Here is a 23,101-nt window from a genome sequence, read left to right on the forward strand (position 1 = left end):
CTTTTACTTCTCTTAAAATAGCCACGCATATTCTAACTAGAGGAAAGTTACTTTACAAAAAAAAAAAAGAAGAGGCCTAACACTAAGATACTAATATTACCAGCGTTCCAAATCTTGTACCATTATGTGAAGTCCCCATGAAGGCTCTTTGGGGATAGACAACCTCTGGACTCTCTAACTCACACAGAATCTGCCGGCAGATCAGACCCCATCTAAAGACTCAAACCTTAATCAGTCGTTGGTCTCGTCTTAGATTCGGGAGCCGTATGCCTATCCCATGCATGTTTAATACCCTCACTGTATTACCCTCTACCACTTCTGTTGCCTGCTCCACTTATGAAGCACCCTCTCAATAACGTTTTGGAGTGCAGTATAAGTGATTGTCTATGCTACAGCACAGCCAATTATGCAGTATACCTGGATCTACCTGGTTTCATGCCACCATTTTTTTCCCACCATGCCTTTTTTTTTTTTAATAAAACTCAACAACTTATATAAAGTGGATACTTTCCAAGCCATCAGAGAACTGTGACACAATGGTGTTAAAGCATGACAGTATTCTAACCACAATAGAGAGGACACCAGCCAAAAATGCTCGTTAAAACAGCGTATTCAAGAAAGGAACATGAACTGGCTCAGGAAGAGATCAAAGGCCATTCCACGTATGGGTTTTTGCTCTTAGGTATTCTAAATGTAGAATAAGGAAGCCTTATTTTCCATATCTAAATAAGGATTGAAAGATACTACAAAGGTTTTTAGAAAAGGTGCTGAAACTCTCGCAACAATAGTTTGGCAGTAAAGCGATTCCAGGCGTATATACCCCACAACATAGCAAGAGTATCCACACTGCAGAACCCAATACGCTGCAGTCATCTGTCATCAAGCTAAAACGGGCAATTTTGTTGCACAAAAATTAGATTTAGGATAACCGAGGCTACTGTGTATGCCAGGTCACTGCAGAAATGCGGCCCGTCTCAGCATTTAAGTCTGGCAGATGCCTTCTTGCGACCTCTCACCCCAGGCTCATTCTAAACTTTTAGTGATCTCCGCCATTCTTGGTGGCCATCTGCCATCTTTAAGACAGAAAACAATGGGTTTCCAAGACACAGCAAAAGATCTCAAGACACACAAAAAGGTTAATCCACAAAAACAACTCTCCCACCCCGTCATAAATAGAAGATGTCTGCTACGTGTGCTGGCCAAAGTATTACAGCGGGAAACCCAGATCTTTAAAATAAAATAACGTTACACGTATAGAAAAGGAAAAAATATATATATTAAAAAAAAAATACAAGGAATTCCACATTTTATTGGTTTCATAATGTCTATGCATCTCTTCTTCAGATGAAACAAGATAAGTAAATGCCAATAAATTATATTTTCAACTCCTAAAGGAAAGATGACTTCTCTTTTTGCTGTACGCCATATGTATTCCTCCTGCCCCAAAACCATGGAAACAACTAAGAAACACATAGCAGCAAAAAAGAACCTATGATTTCCCCCAAATGACAAAAATATGTGTTTTATTAACCAGACATTGCGATGGCCAGAGAGGACAGGCTCCTCATTCTCCTACCACCCTCTTAATGCCCCGCTTTCTGTTATTGGATAATGGAGTAAACCGTGGGAAAGGAACATTTAAAAAGTAAGAGGTCATGACTCTTAATTAGCTGCTGTGCCTTTGAAATTAATCAGTGATGCACGTGGTCCTAAAGTATTCACAAACGCTAACTGTTTCCAGGTGCTGGGAAGTACCGGGTCTCACTGAACAGCATCTGCAAAAATCCCACTTCTGCCACCTGCTCAATATCTTTGTCACCTGGTCTGCCGGCGTGAATTCATTTATTTCCAGAGCTCTGTCAAATAGCCCAGTAACAGAACACCTCTTTATAGAACAGAAAATTGCCAGATCACCTTATGTGTATGTGGGAGGGGGATGAAGGAACAAAAAGTTAGATCCTAAAACCAGTGTACAAGAAAATAAAATGCACATACAGCATAAGGCTCACCCCAACGAAAGCAAGTCTGGGGTGAATGAGAAAAACGAATTCTCATAACCGGAACACCCAACACAAGATGTAATGCTAGACCTTCTAGATCATGAAAGCTGCTTCTTTGATTTGCCAATGAGAGTGGCTTCTATAAGAAAGCCAGGGTATATTCACGTACTTGCTGGTGTAAAATATATATTTCTTATTAAAAAAAAAAGCAATATATTTTTAGATAAAAGTCCTTGTAGAGTGTCCCGGCAGCACCGGCAAAGGACCTACCTTTAAAGATCTAAGACCAGAAACCCCATACTTTAAAGAACATTTTCCTGTTGAAACATCTGCCCTTCGAACAATACGCCCCCTAACGAGTTTAATTAAAGCCTTTTCCACTATTATTTTCCCCAATACTCTGCCCTTTCAGCACACAAAGTGCAATGTGTACAGATGCGGAATGGTTATTATGGGCGCGTTGCTAAACACCTGCCTCGCTAAATAATAATAGTAAAAAAAGTGCCTTATGTTAGACTAAGAAGCATTCTGTCCAGCCCTTAAAACAGCAGCTCGGGGGATATCATTGCCACAAAATAACACCTGGATTTCATTAAACGCGGTTTGAGGCATCTGCTCCGGTAATAGCTGCTCAAAAGCCGGACTTGGATCAGAAACCTCCAAGGATAGAAATAATAGGGGGTAATTTAAACACGATCACTTAATGAAAAGGGTGGGAATTTTACAGCAAAAAAAGGTTGTTAAGGATTTCCCTTTAGTAAAAATAAAATTGAAGACCTAGAAATGCGTTGGGTATACTATTGGAACTCAAATAGTACTTATTGTACTTATGTTATATTGTTGAAGCCTATTATTGATGGAAAAAAGTCATTTTGTAATAAGAAGAATTAAAAAACAAACCGACAACGGTAACCGAAGACAACATTATGTTTTAACCATTTTTTTAAAGAATTAATCCCAGACCTACATTAAAGGTAAGATTGCCTCGGAAATCGTCACTAAACCATTTAAACAATTCTAGCAATGTTGTGTTGTTCCTGTGAATCATATCATATTCCTTCAGTAATTTTATCTTTTATATAGCACAGGAGTCATGATGGATGAACCCTGCTTTGCTCCAGGGTTCAGAAGCTCCTGACTCACTGCACACAGACAATAGAACGGAATGTGATGCTAAATTATTACATCACATTCTTTTCTCATAGTCCCAAGAAACTCAACAGGGTCCCCCCCCCATGAATGGTCAATCTGTCATGTTGCTTCGGGCTCATTTAACCCGTGGGTTGGCAATAAAGTGGAAGCAGTGGATTAAGAAAGCAGTGAATGTGTAGGTGAAACAAATTCCAGTTTGAGTTAAATGTAAGGGTTCAGGAACCCAGGCAAGGCCTGATGCCAATGTTCTACTCTACTACTGGCAAATCCTGCTTTCATTGAGGTTGAGAGCAAATAACCCAAAACAGGACAACGATTAATTACAAGAGAAGGAAGGACGCACCAAATTTTCCGTAAAGGCACCCGATACGGTTGGTTTCATTTTTTTCCAGTTTCGTGTTCTTTTAACACCTGTTTTAACACAGAGGTGTAAGGAACTGCTCTATTAAACCATGCTTTGCCCACTTTAAATTCATGAGCCTTTTTATACCTTGCAATAAAGCGGACAATTTCCACTCCAAGCTCTGCACTGCCCCGGGCTTCTTGGGACTGTTAAAGCCAACAAACAAGCTATTAACAAGCAGCGCTCTGTAAACATCTGGGCTCCGTCTTAAAACGAAAGGTGCTTTGAGAAAAAGAACAATTCACACAGGTGAAAAAATAGATGGAAACACACCATTTAACGCGGGGAATGCAGGGTACGGAACAACGCGTGTTTAAAATCTAACCCGCACCTTCTTTGCACGTCTCATTACCAAGGAGCCGCATGCTGCAGAAAGCGACAAAAGGACATTATTCTATGGCGTGTACGTCCACATATTCACTATTTTTGGGTAAATCTAAAATACGGTTTTTGTTCTACTTTTAAAAATTAGGAATTATGTAAAAAGTTTCAGAACAGGACCATACGGTTTTTCTTTTTGCAAACCGGGGGAAGTATTTGGCACTTGTACTTAGTTTTATGAGCAGGAAGTTGTTGTTTGGAAGACTCAGGAAGAGCCGACAATAAAAAGACTCCATCCGAATTATGTAGAGGAATTAAAATATCCGAAGCTCTGCTGAAAATGGAAACACGCTCGAAGATTCTATAAAGGGTTTTCTCTTTAACTGAAAAGTTTTGTGACCCTTAAAAGGTCCAAGTAAGATAAATTCAGATGCTACGGGCCACTGACCCCATCAGGGATGTCCTGGAGTTTTGTCTCATGAACTATTGCCCCATACCCACCCTTTCCTGCTAGGATTCTCACTGGTCTGATCAGATCCGCGAGCCTCGCATTGTATCGCACATGAGAAACGAATACAACAGGAAGTATCGGCTTTTTGGAACCAAATATAACTCAAGAGCTGAACAAAGAAACGAGAGAGGATTCCCTTCCTACTATGCATTATAATCAATCATAAAAACAATAACAATGGAGTTCCAGAACATCTCCAAGGACCTCATACACAGCTTGAAAGTTAGGAGTTATCTAACCGGAAAGAGCCGCATGTTTCCTATGCATAGAAAATACCCAAATTCACAGTTTCATTGAAAATTCACTTTTCTGTTAAAATACAGCTTGCCTTTATTTCTTTAAGAGTAGACTGTCAACTCGAGTTTTTTCGCGAGGCAGTAGCAGTCAATGTAACTTAGGGTATTCCTTGCCTTCCTATGATCCAGACAGTTCCGTAGAAACGGTGTACTGATATATAATAGCCAACCTGCTCGTGCTAAGGCTGGATAAAAGGGTATGAAGACTAACCAGTTGTACTTCCCGTTTGATCCCAACATACCATGTGGTAGCTTTAATGGTCCATCACTAAAAGGAGTCTCTCTCAAGGCAGATGTTTCAATACCAAGTCGAAGACAAAAACTCCAGCTTGGTTTTCTTAGCTAAAAGCCTTTTTGCTACAACGTAGAATATTTAGTTTCACTTGACTTTCAAATCATCTAAAGTAGGGTATAATAAAAGGTTTGTGGATAGAAACGCAGGTGAAACGCTGACACGTCCGATGGCCCGAACGCCCAATTCATTTGCAGAGCTTCAAGAGCTGGCGTCCAGATAACGAAAATGACAAGGCTATGAATTCGGGTGATGGATTGTGTTACTCAGTGCTACTGGCACACAAAGTGTTAAGACAAAAAGGGTTAAATGATCATTTACTGCCCCCGGATACCTATAATACCGAAGCCTGAAATATTCCATTGTGTTGAACGACTCAGACAGAACATATTCCTTATTATCTCAACCTAGCCAAGTGATATGTTCTGAGAATTGGTGCAATTAATGTCACCGGGTTCCCATATGAGATCGTCAGCAAGAAGGGACAAGAGTAAAAAAAGATTTGCACTCTTACTTGCTTATTCCAAATATCCCTTTGGGAAAATCATTTAAGGAGATGATCAGGCTTAATATTATTAGGCTAGTTAGCTTTGCACAGTAAAATACACTGTAAGGATCCATTGGAGACATTCATTGAATGGTTGCGTCATTCAAAAAGACTCTTGGGGCAGGATGGCCATCTGCCTGGAGATTACCGCCAACAAGCAGCTAACAGAGGACCCAACACCTCACATCTTGCAAACATCTAATCTTACAGCCATTCGCAACCTGTGAATGGAGCCAAAAAAAAGGCAGGATGGGCCAGAAGAAATCTCCCCTGTTCATTTGAAAAACAGCTGTCGGCCATCATCTGCTGTGGCAGTCAATGGACCTTATGGAGGATCCAGAAAAGCCTGTAGCCCTCTAAAATAAATAAATAAAAATAGCCTATTGAGCTTGAGCAAAGAAACCCTTTTAATCCATACTTTCACAGCTCTGCTTTTATCACAGGGCAAACATGAGAGTACACAAGCCCACCACTCCATGTACCCGGCCCACAGGAGAGTTGATACGAAACATGATGTTGGAAACAATGTCGCAAGACACGTTTTTTGGGTCACCCAGGGAGCTGTAGATATAGGAAGAATAAAAGGACATAACATTCCTGGCTGCACATTCTTTAAAGAAAACATTGAAAATCAAAATTGAATAAATGTTAGGTCCCAAGTTCTGTTCCAATGAGCTTGCCATTCAATTGGCATCCAAAAGACTCTTCCAAGATGAAAAACTGATAGAACCATCTTACGGAGTCTTTCCATCGAAGCTCATGCAACTTTACATCTCTTCCTATGTTGGCCGATTGAAAGAAATCAACTTCAACTAAAGGGTAAGACTCTTTTTTTTCAGAATGCACGCAATATGTTCTGAAAGGGGCCGCGTCAACAGAGGTTTCAAAATTGGAACCAAGCAACTTGTAACGCAGTCAGTGTCGGCGGAATGCATTTTATATTCGTTACACTGCAGCTCTAACAGATCCTGAAACTAAGCATTTACTTCTGAGGAAGTTCCCACTCGTCTCGAGCTTAAAACAAGCGATTTGCAGAATTCATTTAAGTACTTTATAGAGGCAAGTATTCCCGTAGAACCATTCATACGGCTTCCTGCACTAGGGTTGGCCCCATTCCCAATTAAAAATAAACACTTAAAGTATTCAACTTCTGCAAAATGAGATGCTCTCCTTGTCTTAAAGGGGTTAAAGAAAAAAAAATAAAGCTATGCACAAACAGGGGGTAATTCTGCATTCTGGAAAGCCACGTATGATTAGTCACACAGAGTTAATCTGTCTTCTTTAACAATAGAGGCTGCATTTCGGCCGAACCACAGCTGTCGCATTTTAAATGAAAGAAAACAAGATTTACAGCGTCAAGCGTCCGTGTGGCTTGAGCGGTGAATACAAAAAAGTGGCGTGCATTCATTAGGAGCTCACAAAAAGGGTCTGCCCTTTGTAGACCCACTTGCTAGAGGGACCAAGTAACTCCGCCATTGTTTTAGTAGGTTAGAGAGAGCGGAAGATTTTAATGGTGAAAGAGTGTCCGATCAGTTTCTCCTTCACAGCCAAGATCACAAAACAAAAACAATTAATGAATAATTAGCACTGCTTATCTGGCTTTAGACATCTTGAATATGTTGGTTTTTATATTTTTAAGGAAAACGTGGTTTTAGATGACCTTTACATCACCATTGTTGCCACTAAGACCATTATGAAAAGTACCGAGTGATATTTAAAGGCCAGAAGGGAAAAGGGATCCTTGTCAACAAAGTGATGAATTTTAGTAGCCATGTTGGATGCCACTTTTCTAGAATAAGTTCTAGAGCAGGTTCTTCTCATCTTTCACAAACCTAGAACCTTGCGGTCTTTCCACTTTCCATAGAAGAACATCTAGCTTTGGGCCATACCCCACAAGTCTCTTGGACAAGAAAAAGTTCTACAAAAACATCACTTTTATGGCAATTGGGTTTACTGTTAGAACTATTTTGCGAAGCCACTAATACATTTGGGAATTATTTTAGGAAAATTGTTTCTTTTCTAAAAGCTTTCCAATTAAAAGAAATGCCCAATGAGGAGATTAGAACAGGTGTAGTCTGATTGTAAACATTGTGTCATTTGGGACCGTGCTGAGGTCACATCTAAAAGAATTGGCACTTACTTGCAAACTCCGTTTCCGTTAGGGGTAGATTCGCACTTCCCATTGTTCAAACACATTTCCGCAGGCTGCGTACATCGTAAACCTTTAACAGTAGGGAAAAAAGAAGGGCATTATTATTTGCTCTGTGCAAATTACAATCAGAACGAGTCTCCCCCCCATACAATACGCACAAAACTCAACTGGCCAAGCCTTGCGATCGGTTTCCGTTGGGGTTATCATTGTTACCGCGCCAGTTATACTCATCAATATGATCACCTTCTCCAAAATACCTTGCCAAATGAATTAGAAATTCACACTACCTTATTAAGGAATAAAGACACATTTTTTAGAATCTGCTCTTCTGACCACATGAAGAAATGATGGATGAGGACATCTAAGGTCTACACCGTTGGACGGTCTCACATTTTGGAGCACATAAAACCAAGTGTATTTTTTAAGTAGAGAAGAATATATTTAATGTGGAGAAGTTCATGGATAACTTAAAACAATGGGGGGGGGGGAGTGTTATAGGTCAACCGATCTTCTTACTTTGCAGCTACTGCTCAGTGGTTGACTTGACCATTTGCTCATAAATTGACCCAAAACTGCAGATCGTTAATGTCACGCTTGACGTTTGTAGATTGTAAAGAAACTAGCTTGGAGTCTTGAATTCTTGAATCTCAAACAAGCTCTTGGGACTGAATTATAGCAACTGTAACATTATCTTGTGCCTGGACAATATCACATTGTTACATGACATGGGAAGGCCATTCCTCTGCGATGACATTATAAAGAAACAGCAAGACACGAGGTGTGAAACCGAACTTAACGTGAAAATGAATTGCCACGTGACCTTCTGGATGCAGCTCATGAAAGGGTGAAAGGTTTGGGTTTGGGGGGGGGGTATAGATTTTTTTTCTCTTTGAAACTGCTCTAGGGCCCTCCAGATCATCTGACCTTGAGTAAACATAATGGACTTTTTCATTATGCGGGACAAGCAGACACTGGTTTAGGGAACTGTTATTTGAAGAAATCAGTAGACGACCAATGGTCTCCATAAAAAATAAAAAAAAGCCACTGCCCGTAAGAGCTTACAATCTCTGGGGTGTAGGGAGAATTACAGTAACTATATGGTTACTTTCAAACAAATGTAACTTTCCACATTTTGAATCCAGATGTGGAAAGGGAAATAAAAATATTCTTATCAATCCGTCTCCATATTCTGCAAGCAGAAAAGCATTGCATTAAGTTTCCCTGTGTCGCTTCTGCGAAAAGTTTTTAAAATTGTGCAAACCTGCTTCTGATGAGAAGGAAGTGGTTAGAAACTGACATAAAAATGCATCACAAGGTTAGTTATCAAGTGGCTCAGATATTCAGAGACTCGCAGCTGTAAGTGCCCAGAAGTGACCATTATAAACCCCGACACACACACACACACACACACACACACACACACACACACACACACGCACACACACACACACACGGGAGCTGGCCATGGGAAGCACAACAGCTGCAAAGCAGAATCTATTCTGTACTCTAAACAAAGACAGAAATCAGAGCCGTTCATTGTGAAGTTAAACACGTCTCTTGCGATATTGTTGGGAGCCAGACCTCATTCCACCCAACCACCTTTGTCACTTAATACCTGCAGCCTGGGGCTGAATCAATAACCCCCTGCTAGGTGAGCACACTGCAGCCTGTGTCCCTGTCTTCAAACAGACAAGGAATAGGGGGCCATTTAACCCTATAACCTTCTCACATAGCTCAAACCCGCTTTTTTAAAAAAATTCTAAAAAAGATTTGATTTTAATGGTTACTAGTTCATTCGGCAGCTCTTCGTTCATATTGCTAGCAAAACAATACCCTAGCTACGAAAAGAAATGTGAACATCTCATATCTACGTGCTCCAAATACAATAGATTTTTTTGTAGAATAAGATCAGAGCGGGTGAGAAATGTGGGATTGAATGCTATTGGAAATGTGCATTTTTGTGTTTGCCGAGTGTAATACCCTCCTTGACCTTTCCTTTTGGTGGGGGCGCCATTTCTCATCATTATTTATGAGATTTTTTGTCAATGGAAACTTTGGAAAGTGCCTACTTTCTTCCCAGTATGGCCTTTTCCGTACTAACACGCCTGTTGCATAGAGCCATGTGGGATACTAAACTATTAAACCCTTTTGAATCCATGTGTATAGAAAGAAAGAAAAATTAGCGGCGGACATCCACTTTCCATTATTTAGCCACAACACAGCGGAGTTCTGAAATATAGCTCTAGATAAATACCCATTTGGCTTAACAGAGGACATGTAGCAGATTTGAGGTGTTTTTCGACAAGCATTGAAATTTGAAACATCAAGAGAACTGAAAATACTATCGCCTGGAAAATTAGAACTTTTTGTATCGCGAGTACATCGAGTGAGTTTCTTTTACGCCGACCTATGGCAGAGAAATGACACATTCTGATCTGCTCTGTGAAACCAGACAAGGGAAAGTCTGTAGGAGCAGCCTATAGATTAAAAAAACACACAGCGGATTCTGGCTATGAGTCAGTTCTGGGACAATAGACTAACTTGGTCCCTTAAAAGCTGTCCTTGATTAACCCTCTGTTTTCCAGACAGATATACATGGATTAACCTTGTGGCTGCCAGGGGGCTTTCGTCCTCAAACGTGCAGAGGGATATTACATAGAAACCTAGAATCCAGAAGTCAGTAGATTAGCCCCATTTGGCCTGTTCAGTTTCACTACTATGTGGAGCAGCCTCCCAGCAGATGTGTAAGGGCCCAATACAGGGGATAGCGATATGGCTCCTGAATCTAAGACGAGACTAATGACCGGTTAAGGTTTGAGTCTTTACAGCAGGAATAAGGGTCAGTCTAGACTGGCCGAACGGGGCCGATCTTCTGGCAAATTGCCCACAACATGCTGCTTAGTGAATAAACGCCTACGAGGTACAGTCTGTCTCTCCTTCTGCAGACCAAGCATGGTCTAGTAGATTCATTAATAGCAAAGTACACATTTCTAGAGAGTGACATGTTTGAGTGAACCTCAATGGTTTCATTAAACTCTTCTTCTGGGTTGTGCCAGCTCTTCCTGTAGCAATAACCTTTAAACACAAAAAAAGTGATTGCAAAATAACTTTACTCATTCTGTCCCAGCAATGCTAAACCATAAACTATTCTTTAATGCCCAAAAGTAAGAGAATTATTCAGAGCTTGGTTAGTGGATTGACTCTTGGTTGTTTTTTTTTTTAACACTTTGCTTGCCCATAAAGATCAGAAATACATGGACTGCCACATAAAAGGGCAATACTACACTCAAACCCACTGGAGTAGAAAAGGTTAAAAAACAAAACAAAGAAAGACCTCCGGCCTCGAATTGCTTCATTGGTGTCACAATGTTTCCACTAGTTCCTCACGGCCATTATCTTAACTAACCTCTCTCTGCTGCGGAAAGGGTTAATGCCAAGACATGTTGGTTGGTTCACTAAGTTACTCGAGTTTATAACTGATCTTAAAGCAACACAATTCCTAGATTGTAAGCTTCCAAAACAAGACCCTTTTTATTCCATAAACAGCAGTGTCTTATCTTTAACACTTTAGTGGCAAACGTTCATTGGGCTATGCCAGAAAGTACCCTTTTGTGTACTATCTAAATCAAAGAGTTTGCAATCAAGGGTTAACAATATGTCCTTTTGGAAGACAATTCTGGTCTTTTGAAAAACTTAACACTCTGGAACCAAACAGGTTAATGCTGGAAAAGACCAAATCTTCAGACAGATACATTTTTGTTGACATCAACAGAAGGTCATGTAGTAAGTGTAAATATTGGGGTTAACCCTCCAACATTTAGAGCCAACAACAAGAAAATTGCAATATTTAAGATTTATAACACAAAACACAATATTTTAGTGAATCATGACCCCAGAACAGGGATTTTTGGGCAAGTCTTGGGTATTTTAAGACTCCAGGATCTGCCATTAAACTTGTAGGCAATTGTTACTGCACATTTTCCTTGGCCCAAGAGCTTGCAAAATCTTAATGAGCGACAACCTACACCTGCAAATAGAATTAACACCATCAACACCAGAGGGTAGAAAAACGCACCTACACGCCCAATATAGACTGTATTAAATATACATTGTACATTTAGTCGAAAGCTTCACGAACTCCTCATGGCTAGATCGTAAGCTCTGTGGACTACCGGACCATACCCAAGGACTTTTCAGCACCACCGAAACCTTATAAAAAATGTTGCTGTAATCGAGTGAATTCCTTGGGAAATATGATTAATGCCTGATGATGGGGTGGGGGCATCTCATGTCAGACATTATGATGATGATGATGATTTCACAAGTCTATGCAGTAACACGTGCCATGCCGTGCCATGCCGATCCACTGCAACTCGCTAACAGTACGATAAACACTGTAGGGTGTAAGCTCCTGGAGCAAGTCTCGGAAACATATTAGTCATTTTAAAGCCATTTAAAAAGGAATGCAATAAGGCATGGGGGGCACACAGTAATACATAGGTGGCATGGGGGGCACACAATACATAGGTGGCAGGGGGGGCACACACACACATTATTGTACCTGGTATAGTGGGCACACAACATGCATAGTAATATTTCTATAGTGGTACAGTACCTGTGATGGGGGCAGGCAGGGAGCAGAACAGAAACACCAGCCCAATCCGATACATCCCTCCGGATAGATCAGCCACACCAAACCAGCTACACTAGTGGGACATAAGTCCCGTGGGTGGGAGATCCCAGTAGCTACAGGGGTACAAATCCCCGAAGAGGAGCAAAATCCCAGCCAGCGAGCCCGGCAATCAGTTACAATGTATCCAGCCCGGGAGAGAATTGCTACAATGTATCCAGCCCCGGAACCCTCCGTTACAATGTATCCAGCTGCCCGGGAGCCTCCTGTTACACCGTATCCAGCCCCGGAGCCCCCTGTTACACCGTATCCAGCCCCGGAGCCCCCTGTTACACCGTATCCAGCCCCGGAGCCCCCTGTTACAGTGAATCCAGCCTGCTAGTCCTCTGTTCCAGGGTGTCCAACATTAGGGTCCTTCCTTGGATGTGAGGAAACCAGTGTTGTAGGGCATTAACCCCTGAAGATCGCAATCACACAGGACCAATGCTCACTGTGACTCCAGCCTGGGATCTCACAATCACTGCTTGTCCTGCCAGCACTGAGTGCAGAGCACACACTGAGAGCAGCTTCAAAGCCAGGGCTCTGCAATAACACAGCTCTGCAGATCCTTCCGCCACAGGGAGTCCCACTGCTTGCACAGCTCCACCACACGCACCCAGTGCACCCTTGGACATATACCCTAGACGGGGCTGAATACAACTACCCCGGTGAGAAGTCTCTGTTGCCTCTCTCTCTGCCCTGCAGCGTGCTTGAAGAGGAGGGACTATTTTTCTGAGAACTTCAAGGCTCTGTCTAAAGTTTTCTTGCTGTAGGCGGAGGGATCTGCTTCATTAGCATGTGAATGGGGAGTGTGGAGCGCAGTCGCCAGGCAGGCAGTGGGAAGGTGGCAGAAGCCCCGGCGGGTGCTCCCTGGGGCACTCTGCTGCCTTTTGTCTGTTTCCTTCTTTTTTTTCTTTCTTTAGAAATGTAAAGAAAAGAGAAGGGGGAAGGGAAAGACACTCTAAGGAACACTGCAGACCAGTTCACACATTCAATTCAGACTGGGAATGTGCCTGTCCCAAGCCAAACTCATTGAATATAGTGAGGTTAAAAAAAAAAGAATGCCAGGTGTCACCTCATGTCCTCTTTAAGATTGTGATGTCCTTATCACCTCTTACAATGTGTTACCCCAGGGCCTAGATCCCTGGAGGAGATAAGATTTAGATCAAACAGAGATCCATGTAATAACTTACACAAGGAGTACATATTTTTGTTACAGAAAATAATAATAATAATAATAATAATAATAATTATTATTAATAATAATAATAATAGTGAGATTAGTGAGTAGTTCAATATGTTATTGAAACAGTACATATTTTTGTTATAATATAAGCTATATTAATGATATGTTAATACACCAGGATCTAGCTCAACCCTGACCTGGATCCTTTCTGTGCTCCTTTCATTGGCTTTCAATGCGTTCTTCTTCAGCAAATGTGTTTTGGACAGGACAGCACATTGAGTCTGTTTACTTTACTGAATTTGCCCCCCAGGCTGACTGCTGCCAGGCTTTATGGGTGACAAAGGGGGGTTCTTGTGTTCTCTCCACAGGGCTTTAGTGCATTCGGATTCATATCAATTGCAACAAACTTTGTTAAACTCATGAATTCGTATGAATGTAGATTGCAAGCACCTTTGATCAGGGCCCTCCTCACCTGTTGTTATGTTATATACTACTTGTTATGTCCTGTCTACCCATTGTGCAGCTCTACAGGATATGTTGGCACCATATAAAATAAGAAATAATAATAATAATGAATGAAACGATCCAGGACCAAGAGCAAAGCTCAGATTTTTTTTTATTTATTACTTTTATTTCTCACTCTCTACCGCTTCTGTATCTCCGCTTAACCTGTATGCATTCCTCCCTCCTCTTTAGCGCTATTCAGGGCCGCAACAGGGCCAGATTCTCCGTGCATACGATGGGGACAACACAGGTAAGTTTTTCCAAAAGAAAGCCCCTCCGAACTCCGTCCGAAACGAAGCGCAGGGAATGGACTTCCTTGTCCGAAAACGAATGGAGCAAAACTTAATGACGTTCGGCCCTCGGAGGAGGGTTATAAATGATTCTGCTTGGACTATCTGCTGTCATAAGTTACTTTAGTGAAGCCTAAAGAGGGTCTTTCCATCTGGTCATTTTTACCAGGAATTCTGATGTTTCCAGCGTGTTTTATTGCTAATATTTTTTATTTTGGGCTAACATTTTACCAGATAGAGGAGATGGGATTTCCCCAGCCATTCCCTGGGTATTATTTAAAATCTCATGAGGTTGATGGTGGAGATTAATGTTAACACTTTACTGTAAAAAGTGGTGTTAATGGTGGAGTTATCACCATAGCAACCTATGGAAGGCTGGTTCCTGGTAGCAGGTTGCTATGGTAATAAAACCGCTTTTAAAACTTGGCTTTTAAAACCTATATATCTATCACAAACCCTAATTGGAATGCTTAACACGAACGAGGTGGGTATGGACATTGTTTAGTTAAAAAAAATGTGTTACTACGTAAAGCCACAAAATCCTACAGGATTTCCAAGAAAGTAGCTTAATTTACAGAAAAGAGGCAAAAAAAAAAAAATTTTTCAGCATTTTTTCTGTAGATTATCTGAGACGCATACAGACCCCGTCTAGTCACCCGTTTCTCCTGCTGTAAAGACTCAAACCTTAATCAGTCGTTGGTCCCGTCTTAGATTCAGGAGCCGTATGTCTATCCCATACATGTTTAATACCCTCACTGTATTACCCTCTACCACTTCTGCTGGGAGGCTGCTCCACTTATTTACCACCCTCTTAGTGGAAGAGGTTGGAGCTCATTGTGGAAGCATTGTAGCTTTTGGAGCTGCTGTAAGTGCCAGTCTTCGCCTCTCACCTGTGCTCAAGTATTTTCCTCGCTGGGATCTATATTGGAGCGCAGGTTTGTCGTAATACTCTCATTAATCTGCTGAATATGTATTAATCTCCTGTGAAATTTAATGTGAAATGTATCCTTTGTTTAGTTAAATAATCTCTAGTGTTCTTTCTATACATGCCTTTGACCGGTTGACCTTATGCATCCTGAGTATACATTACACTGCCGCACACTTCACTGGGCTGAATGGGGCTCTTAGGGCCATGTACTAATATTACACGTGGGATTTATTTAATTATGTTAATCCTGTGGAACAGTGACAAAGCTTTCCTTTTACCCTTCCTCTATATCGCGGTTTGATTACATTGAAATGAAGACCGTTAAGCACAGTGAAAGTTTTCTACAATCTGATAGTGGTTAAGATTTCCATATTACATGGAAAAAGCAGAATGGGGGGGAAAAAGGTAAAATTTGTGCTTTGGGAGTTTGCAAAGTAATTCTTTTGGCAATTAATCACAATGATAGCTAACAGGGGAGGGTTGGTGCATTCTGGCCCTGGGGGCGGCAAAGCCAAGGGGCCCCTTGTCCCCTGCTCTCTGTAACTAACACACACGCATACTATAACACACGCTTACCATGTGTGGAGCGTCTTTACAGTGCTGCTGCTTCCCTGCCCCCTGAGCCAACCTAATCTTTATAACTATACTGCTATAACATCCTCAATACCAATGCAAAGTATAGAAGCCAAGTGTCCCTGGTTTCCATAGCCAGTCTTTCTTTGGGCTTAAATCTCTATGTCCCTCTTTTCCTCTCCTGATGCCCCTCTCTCCTCCCCTGATGCCCCTATTTTCTAGGAGCTCGGAATGTTTGCTGGGTATGAGGGGATCGCAGGGCTCTACAGCCCTAAAAGCCCCGATAATGTGTATAGAAACAGCAGGGAACGGCTTTACAACTAAATAGCAAGCAATAAGTCATAAATTCACACTAAAAGTCTTCACCTCTAAGCACCAAAACACAAGTGTCCCTCTGGGGTACAACATTGCACCTCTGCTTTGGTGTTTAAAGGGTTAAAGAGCCCTCCCCCCACCCCCCCCCACACACACACACACACACACACACACACACACACACACACACACAAAATGTTAAATGAATAGACTGTACAATATACAATATATTGAGGTCAATGATCAATACGTGTCAAGAACACCCTTTTAAAACTGATATCTGTTGTCTCCTATCTCTGTATACAGAGCACGTGTTTTATATTTTAAAATCACATTTTGAACTTTATCTTCCAATCAAAACTCCCCGTGAGTGTTGCTATACAAAATACCACCCAATTAGAATTGTAAAGTTAAAAGAAAGTAAAAAAAATAGTTTGAATGACAGCGCCGTCGTAGGGATTTCAAACATTTATAAATCTGGACAAATACCTAACGGCCCTGTTTTAAAAAAAAACAAAAAAACAGAATTTGAAAGAAAACATCCTATCCTTCAATTCAGAAGCAGCAAACGGCGAAGCTGCCCGGACATGTTCCCCCGAGAACCGAACACGCAGGTATTACCTAAATATTATTATCTTCTCCTCTATACTGAAAATAAACTGTCTAATTGGGGAATAATATATACACATTTTTAACATTTTTCTGATTTTAATTATTTTTTTTTACAAGGAAGATGTTGCAGAATCAAAAGAAAGGTCTATAAATAAAAATCACGTGTCCTTCTTTCCTCCCCTTATGCCCTTCTTTCCTCCCCTGATGCTCTTCTTCCCCTGCCTGATGCCCCTCTTTTCTCCCCTGATGCCCCTCTTTCCTCCACTGATGCTCCTCTTCCCTCTTAGATGCCCATCTACCCTCCCATTCCTCCCCTAATGCCCCTTTTTCCTCCCCTGATGCCCAACTTTTCTCCCCTGATGCCCCTCTTTTCTAGGAGGTCAAAATGTTTGCTGGGTATGAGGGGATCGCAGGGTTCTACAGCCCTAAAAGCCCCGACAATATGTGCCTCTGACCATTACTAGGTGTCCCTGGCACTTTAAGGCCAGTGGCCGTGAAATGACGTATGTGTGACTGCACGTTGTGTTTTTATGCTCCCCAAGCCGCTTATAACCAGCCAATGGCCACAGAGGTCCATCAGCAGAGGGCTTTGCTTTAGAGACAGATCTTACTAAATTAGTAGGCAAATTTACATCCCGTGAGATTCCGCTGGGTGCCATCATTGGATTCCACAGTAGCCAAGTGGCCGGTGCTTTGTATCTGAAACATTGAACTGATTTAGAAACAGGCGCCGTTATCTGAAGTGCTCCGGGGATAAAGCTTCACAAGGCAGTACAGACACCACTCGGCTCCTGCCATCCATGCAACTTGTATCATTACCACCTACTTAAGCGCCTACAGATAATTTCCCAGGAAAAGGAGAAGGGTTTGGGCATTCGGTGACCCGGTACTTACTTACGGTCAAAGATTAATCCTCTTGGTAATTCAGACATACAGCGGGCTAAAGTTACATTACGCACAGTGGCGCGGTCTATATGTAATATATAATATATTATATATATAATTAAAGGGACAGAAAAGCCCCCTAATAAACTAATTGCTACGGGCACTTTGTCGAACCCAGCTGGAAAACGTCCCCTGTAATTATTAATTCTTGAACACTTGTAGATTGTAAGATCTTGTGGGCAACTTGGCCGTCAACCCATAGTTGGTTGTAGAATATCTTCCCTTCTTCAATAAATACCATAGAAAATATTAGGATTTTAGCAATGATTTATTTTCCAGGTTGGATCTTCTCGTATGAGAAGATATAAGCTACATCAGGTACCCCAGCTGCTGTGTTCTATAACTCCCACCACACCCAGGCGGCCAAGGAAGTCGGGTTGTGAGTGTGAAGGGACGTAGTCGGCTGGAAAGAGAGGTCTTCTGTGTGGTCCTTAAGAAGGACTCAGTGAGATCAGATGCTGATATTAGGCACATGTGCGTTTCAGAATCACGGAGAGAGGCCTGAGAAACCCAAGAGGCGGCCATAAGAGATTCCTCGGTATGTTTCAGTAATAACACGGCCGATAATCTGCGCCTTGTTTTCATTAATACCGACGAGATGACATTCGGATCTTGAATAAACGCTGTAGAAATGGGAACCGGCTTTCGCACATCTGCCAGATGTTTTCCTAAAGTCCCTGGACATCAGAACGGGGTAAGAAAGTTAAGTATTAGCAATATTTGGGAGCGCAGAATATCCCTGCACAGTTGGAAGAGGTTTTTGGAGCAGTCCATGCCTTGTATACAGAGGTAGCGTGAGAATGTTGGCTTAAACAAAAACATGGAGTTGCCCCAGGCAGGTCTACGCTATGGTTTAATGTTTGCAATGGAGAATTCCTTTGGAAGAAGAGAAAGGAACATGTCACATTGTATAAAAATGAAATGTATCACATTCTAGAATAACAGTTTCTTTAGCCCCATCATTGTGTATAACCAGCGGCTCGCTAAACAGGATAATAATGTTCCATTTTTGGCCAAAAAAGACCCTACATAAGAATTGGACCATTGGCCAAAGCCGTGCTTAGAGTTCTATTCACTAAACTGGGGTTTTGCAGGATATATATATATACATTCCAACTTTACTCCTCATTATGAAGGGTTGATGCAGGCCAGCTTTGTCCCGGACAAAGGTCTAAGCTGGCCAACCATCTATAATTCAGCCAGATTCCTCATATTAATTATAGATTATAAAGGACCAACTCAGCTTTTTCTTGCATGAGAAGGGTTAAAACTCCAGCAGCCAGTATGGACAGTATGGTATAATGTTTAGGACTGGTGTGCAATAAAGTAGGAGAGACACAGGTCCAGTAACCCCCCCCCTATAAGAAATGGTATGGCCCTTTACTATTATCCATCCAAAGAGTCGAGAAACCTATAAGCAACCGGTAGAAAGTCTTTGTGGTTTCTTGTGGCCTCTTCTTTGAGAATTTGTCCTTAATGCTGAATAAAACCCAAATGTCTTTGTTTTAGTAAATACGCCGTGAGTGATGATAGCCCGGTTTGGATGACCTCCAGTTTGCCTGTTACAAACCAGATCCCGCCTTGACCTTTTCCTGCGGACTCTGAATTCAAACCTGATCGCCTTCCCTGCCTGGAAATGAATCACCCTAGGGCTTGGAGACTCCATCCTCGGGTCAAGGATCGCGTACCAATCACTCAGCCTAATGGTTCTGCTCTAGGACAGAAGGACACAATTTACATAGGATTTTCCAGCAGATCGGCCCCATTCGGCCCCTCTAGACTGGCAAACTCAAACCATCATCAGTTGTTGGTCTTGTCTTAGATTCAGGAGCCGTATGTCTAATCCCACGCATGTTTATTACCCTCACTGTATTACCCTCTACCACTTCTGCTGGGAGGCTGTTCCATTCACTTACTACTTCTGCTGGGAGGCTCAGTGGAGTACAATTTCCTCTCGTTACGTCTTAAATTCCCACAGACAATTGTTAGCGAAGACAAATTCCTTGGTTCGGAGGGCTGTCTGACTACCCGGCTGTGAATGAATATTAATCTTAGCAGCCTGCAGATACAAAGTGTTTGGCTCGGAGTTATCAGCTGTTAAGCCGCCATTAATCAAAAACCAGGGCCATCAGGTACCGCCGCTAAAGATAGAGACCCCGACCCATCCCCCCCAAAAAAAGAAGAGAAAAGAAAAGAGAAAACCAAAGAATACAGTTATCACTTATTAGATTAACATGAAAACTGAGCCCATCCGAGATACCAAGCAGTGCAGAAAAGCGAAAACAGTCCTGGCTGGGCTGATCTGGGATAACATTTCCCATGGGAAAATAACGCTTTCCTCCTAGAACAAAAATAAAATAGCGAGAGCCCCCAAATAGTACGAGATATGAACTGGAAGATATAAGGAGGAATATGACGATCGCTGGACTGTGAGGTCATTCATAGCAAGCAGTTTAACCCTCCCCCACTGAAAAAACCTATAATTTCATATATATAGAAATGGGTGAAAAATGATTAGGGGACTTCCGTTTTATTATTTCACCAAACGAGTGTATTTTTGACATGCAAAAGTGTTGCTCAGTTCCCCGGCATCAGATCATGTTGTCAAAACCACAAATTTCTACTGTTTTGTAATATTCTGTAAATTGTCCTTAAAGGGGAACTCCCAACAATTCGTTTTATTCCTCATATCAGATTAAAAATATGTTTTTAAAAATATTGCTCTGTTTTCTTTTTTTTAGTTTTTGCCCCATAATATAATGTTTTCAGGCAGCTGCATATTAGCCATTTGTATGAGTTCTCGCTCTGTGATATGAACCCCGATCTACTAGACAAACACCCCACTCCTTATCATTCGTCCTATAGGGAAACTATAGAAAGCCTTAGTCTTAATCACCCAGCAGGACTCTCTGACTAATGAAAGTCCAGCTCAGTGTGGGGCCGGCCGAGTTGCGACACCGTCCAGTGTTTTTGGGCATTGGGGATCATGGGCCAGTTGGGAAATACAGTCCCCCCCCACATTGTTCTGTTTCACCGATGACTGCAGTTATAAGACTATGACATCATGCATTGGTGACATCAATGTTAGGCATATTTGTGGGCCTTAAGTTTGCCACAGGCTGTGAGCGAAATGTGCATGGGGGCGCGCTCCCTCAGCACTCTCAGCCTTCAGACCGCACACTCACCAAACATTCTTATTTTGCTGCACAAACCACAAAAGCAAAAAATTCCAGTAATTACTATCCAGAAGGGTTAAACCAAACGCTATCATTCTAGATGTTTCTGGATATCCTCCCAGCCCTTTATCTGCTGTGGTTTTCCACTTCCAACTCACACCTGTTTGTTTTCTCTACAAACCCCGGCCAGAATTCACAGCCTAATATAATGAAATATCAGGAATTGCCCCAATATTCACAATATTTTATCTACCAGATAGGCAGATATGAAAAAATATCAAGTGTTAATTCCAGTGACTTTTCATTTCTTTAAATACGTGTATTTTCTCAGTAGATATGGTGCTCGCCATTTAAGGTGGTCATGTGATATTTAGGGCGCCGCCCACTTCATTAACCACACTGACTCAATTGCTTTATGGCAGGGATTATTTTCTTTCTTTAAAACCCTTCTGCCCCTCTGGGGCAACTAGGATTCAGACAATCTCTTGTTTGCTGCCAGGAATAATGAGATTAACTTGTTAGATTTCTCAGAAATACTATTATTACACGAAAATCACTGTCACAGATTATCCATTATCATCAATAAATTGAGTATTAAAAAAAAGGCGTTTGCTTGGCCTGGAATACCCAAAAACTCATGAGCCCTCAAACTCAACAGCTTTGGATAGTGAGAGTTATCGTTAAAAAAAAAAATAGCTGAGATCCTTTGTTTAGTCTGCTTTATTGTTACAATGTAAGCACGAAGATTAAAGCCAGCTGGCGTCAAGGTCTGGTGGCAGAAACGCTGCCTATGTTGGTCCAGCGCCAGCTAGGAAAATGGGGCACCGGAGTTTTGGACAGAAAGAAGGACTGGCCAGACTGAACAGGGACAGTTGGGAAGTATGATACTGCACGCTATAAAAGCCCCATATTTGTTATAAAGCATAGAGCCAGACCATCGGATAAACACTTCATTTAAAGCTCTCTTGATATATAAAATAAATTCCCTTTTTTTAGACGCGGACACCGCGCTGTAAACATTCCCTAACCGCCCGTGAGATCCAAATAACTAACGTCTGGACACGATTTCCCATTAACCGCTGACCTATGCACCTTTTTAACCGAAAACTCACATACACAAGCTGGACCGGGGCCAAAAATAATTAAAAATAATACTTTAACTCCCTTCCTTCCCCAACCAACGGCCAAGATATCTCGGTCAACAACAAATCAAAAAGCCCAGGAGACGATATCACTTGTGTTTGAACTTCATTCGTTTATTGAGACTACCTATCGTGAAGCTGAGATCGGTGGCAGCGCGTGGCACCGCCTCGTCCCCCCACCAATACAAAGGCTGCCTGAGCCAATCAACAACAATCAGCGACTTAACAGTAGGGGAGAGATAACTCAAGTTTGGGGATAACCCTTGGTGATGTAGGATTTGGGTACAGAGGCATTGGGGTATTCTGGTGTAAGCCTAGGGGCAGGTGTGGGGAGGGGGGGTAGCTTCTCTGCACCTATTGGGCAAATAGGTTCCCTGGGGTGCTACTAAAATGAAGATCATCATGCCCAACACTCCCAAAGTCGGAGATGTCTTTCCTTCACCCATGCTTTAAGAAATGGAGCTCCGGGGTATGACATCATATCTCGAAACCCCGCTGAGAGGACAGCGGCGCTGAGGGGACAGCTTGTGGCTCTGCCCTGGGTTAAGCCTAGATCAGCGTCAATGATAAATACGCCACTAAACAGATCGGCCCCCATTCCTCCCATCCCATTGAAGAAATAATGGATGAAAAGTTGGCTCTGGGACCCCCCGTATGCCGGCACCACGTGTAATGAAATCATCATAAATTAATAATATTTCTCATTCTTGTTTCAGACTTTAGAGGCGCCATTAAAACAAAAGAACTGATGAGTACGATAGAGACAATAATAATAACGCAATAAATATTAAAATATTCTGTACCTATTCCTGTACCAAAGATTTCCTGTGCGTTTCTCCTTCATACAGACGAAAACATGGGTGGAACATGCCGGAAATACAAAATACTAATAGATTTACATACATAGCGACCTGCGCCGGATTGATCCTTCTAATAACAGGATGATTTTCCTGTTTACTGCTCAGGGCACCGGCAGAGTCCGCTCCAGGGGATTTTTCATGTTGGGTGCTCTTTGTGGGTCAAAAATCTATCTCTACATAACAGGGTCCCTTTAAGCACAACATAGCATTAACGGAAAATTATTATT

The 23,101-nt window shown here is 41.9% G+C and overlaps 1 protein-coding gene and 1 long non-coding RNA gene across 2 annotated transcripts in view; one reads left to right on the plus strand and one right to left on the minus strand.

Moving 5' to 3' along the window:
* Positions 1-12,957, minus strand: part of NOTCH1 (notch receptor 1) — a 39,820-nt gene extending 26,863 nt beyond the window's left edge. The window contains exons 1-2 of the mRNA XM_053472384.1: positions 12,290-12,957; positions 7,663-7,744 (exon numbers count right to left, since the gene is read on the minus strand). Of these exons, the coding sequence (XP_053328359.1) occupies positions 7,663-7,744; positions 12,290-12,344 (137 nt within the window). The 5' untranslated portion in view covers positions 12,345-12,957. The remainder of the gene's footprint in view (positions 1-7,662; positions 7,745-12,289) is intronic.
* Positions 12,958-16,705: 3,748 nt separating this feature from the next.
* On the plus strand, positions 16,706-19,568 carry LOC128503684 (uncharacterized). Its single transcript, XR_008355278.1, has 3 exons — positions 16,706-16,753; positions 18,182-18,390; positions 19,206-19,568. It is a non-coding gene; the product is annotated as an uncharacterized LOC128503684 (long non-coding RNA).
* Positions 19,569-23,101: the final 3,533 nt, after the last annotated feature.

This window comes from Spea bombifrons, chromosome 8 (genome assembly GCF_027358695.1).
Source record: "Spea bombifrons isolate aSpeBom1 chromosome 8, aSpeBom1.2.pri, whole genome shotgun sequence".
NCBI lineage: Eukaryota > Metazoa > Chordata > Amphibia > Anura > Pelobatidae > Spea > Spea bombifrons.